The following is a 2,205-nucleotide window of genomic DNA, read 5'->3' as shown; positions in this document are numbered from 1 at the left end:
TCCCTCTTCTGTTTGATTTTTTACTACTTTTTCTTTTTCTTTATCTTCTTAAAGCAACATTAACTTTAACTAGTTTTAATCTCATATCGGGAAGTTATGCTTTGGAAGTGTATTAATTAATATTTTTTATTCAAGCATGAAGCCTAAGCTTCTCAATCCTCATTTTATTTAACAAAAACCTTGCTAAAAATTTGTTCATTCTAAGATTAATCTTGTTTATGAATGCTCATTCTTCTTACCAAATGCCTTCGTGTCAGCTCAAATTTCAAATCACATAGACCCTCATTTATAGAATTATTTACATATCATACTCAAGTTAATTTGACATGAGAATAAAATTAGTGTATAATCTTATAGATAAAACTTCTCACCTCTAAATTATAACACCTCCCTCTCCCTTAAAAAAATAATTTACTTCTGTAATCATTGGCACATGGGCCAAATCTGCCCTTTTCAGAGTTGAATAAGAACAAAAAAACTAGTGATTTAGAAAGTGAACCTAGTCCACAAATTATTTTACTGCAGTACTTGTGAGAGTAACACAGCTTTTCATGCTGTAAATTTAACCACAATGTGACATCCTGTGAACCAAGCTTGTTCAGTTAGGACATTCCCTTGGAAGTTTCTCCCAATTCTTCCTGGTCCTCTACTTAGATTTTCTAGATTCTACTTTAGTGGCTCCTAATTCACTGCATGCTATAGTAAAAAACAATAACAATAAATAAGCAAAGAATCTTGACAAGGGTAAGTGAGAAAAAAAAAATCCAAGTTACTACTTACTATAGATAGTCCTAGTCTTTAACAACCACTAAGCAAGGAACCTATTATTTCAGAAGCATACAAAAACATCCAACTGTAACATTATCACCCTCTCTTCCACTCAATCAGATTTGCACATGATCGAGCCTCACAATTTGCCTTTAAATTGGTCCACACCCCCATTGTCCTTCCCCATTGTGATTCATTAGCACATTTGCAAAGTGTTATTTTTCTTTTTTTCTCATTTGCACTGCAAATTGCAATGGCTTCCAACAAGGTTATTGCCACCATCATGGTGCTTTCTCTCCTTGCCTACTCAACATCATTCACCAATGCATGTGGCACATGCCACCCAAAACCTACCCCTTCTCCTCCTCCTCCATCAGGAAAGTGCCCTAAGGACACATTGAAGCTAGGGGTGTGTGCAGATATTCTAGGTCTTGTTACTGTTGTTGTTGGCTCCCCTGTCTCCAGCAAGTGTTGTGCATTGCTTGAAGGTTTGGCTGATTTGGAGGCTGCACTTTGCCTTTGCACTGCTATTAAGGCCAATGTTCTTGGAATCAACTTGAATGTGCCTATCACACTCAGTGTGCTACTCAGTGCTTGCCAAAAAACTGTTCCTTCTGGTTTCCAATGTGCATAGGCTTCCATCATGTTAGGTTCATTCCATCACTTGTGTCCTCAAATTATTTTGTTTTAGTTCTTCTTTGTTCTATGTGTGACATGTTTCATTTTAATAATAAGGTAAACATATGTTTGCCTTAGTTAGTAGTAACATTTTCTCTTTTCTAGTAAATTTGGGGAACTTAGATTATTATTATTGTGATTTTTACTTTTGGGGTATATTGGAGGTGGAAGGAGTTGAGTAGAGAAAGAGAGTAAGTTCCTTAGGGGATGATTAAACCTCTGATATCACAGTTAAACCAAACCTTAAAGACCAAAGTTAGTCGACAAAATTGTATGCAGAATTTAATGTACTTTACAATCAAGTGTGTGTATTATCAATTTATGTTAAGCATTGTCTATTATTTTTTTTATATTGTTGTCATTATTCATCATATCTCTGTTTACAAGAGAAATCAAATTTGTTTCGCTAACTATTTTAGTTAACAGAGCAATGGTTAAAAAAAATTAAAAAAAAAAAGATAATTTTTTTTATCAAAAATGTAATATTTTATGTTATAAATATTTTTCTATCAAGATTCCTAACAAAAAAGCTTCTTTATTAATTTTTTAAACATTATACTAAGGCTAATGATTAGACACAGTTTTGCACTTTTTTCTCCTGTCTGACTGTCTATGAATTGAAAACAATAGTGTTCATATGATCATATCATATGCTGCACGTACTACATACAGATCTCAGTGGGGAAGTTGACCGTGTTTTATAATTTTCTCTCCAGAAGCATTTTAGTAAGTATAATTATATAATAACAAGCATATATA

General features: G+C 33.3%; 1 protein-coding gene across 1 annotated transcript; it reads left to right on the top strand.

Moving 5' to 3' along the window:
- Positions 1–819: 819 nt before the first annotated feature.
- LOC114392347 (14 kDa proline-rich protein DC2.15-like) lies at positions 820–1,796 on the top strand. The gene has a single exon (XM_028353445.1). It carries the CDS (start codon positions 1,022–1,024, stop codon positions 1,400–1,402), a length of 381 nt encoding a protein of 126 aa, XP_028209246.1. The 5' UTR covers positions 820–1,021; the 3' UTR covers positions 1,403–1,796.
- The last annotated feature ends 409 nt before the right edge of the window (positions 1,797–2,205 follow it).

The sequence above is a fragment of the Glycine soja genome, chromosome 17, assembly GCF_004193775.1.
Source record: "Glycine soja cultivar W05 chromosome 17, ASM419377v2, whole genome shotgun sequence".
Classification (NCBI taxonomy): domain Eukaryota; kingdom Viridiplantae; phylum Streptophyta; class Magnoliopsida; order Fabales; family Fabaceae; genus Glycine; species Glycine soja.
This window is presented reverse-complemented; position numbering and strand designations above follow the sequence as displayed.

What these genes read in the sequence shown, in the direction of transcription:
- LOC114392347 (XM_028353445.1), top strand. Translation starts at nt 1,022, where the DNA reads ATGGCTTCCAACAAGGTTATTGCCACCATCATGGTGCTTTCTCTCCTT.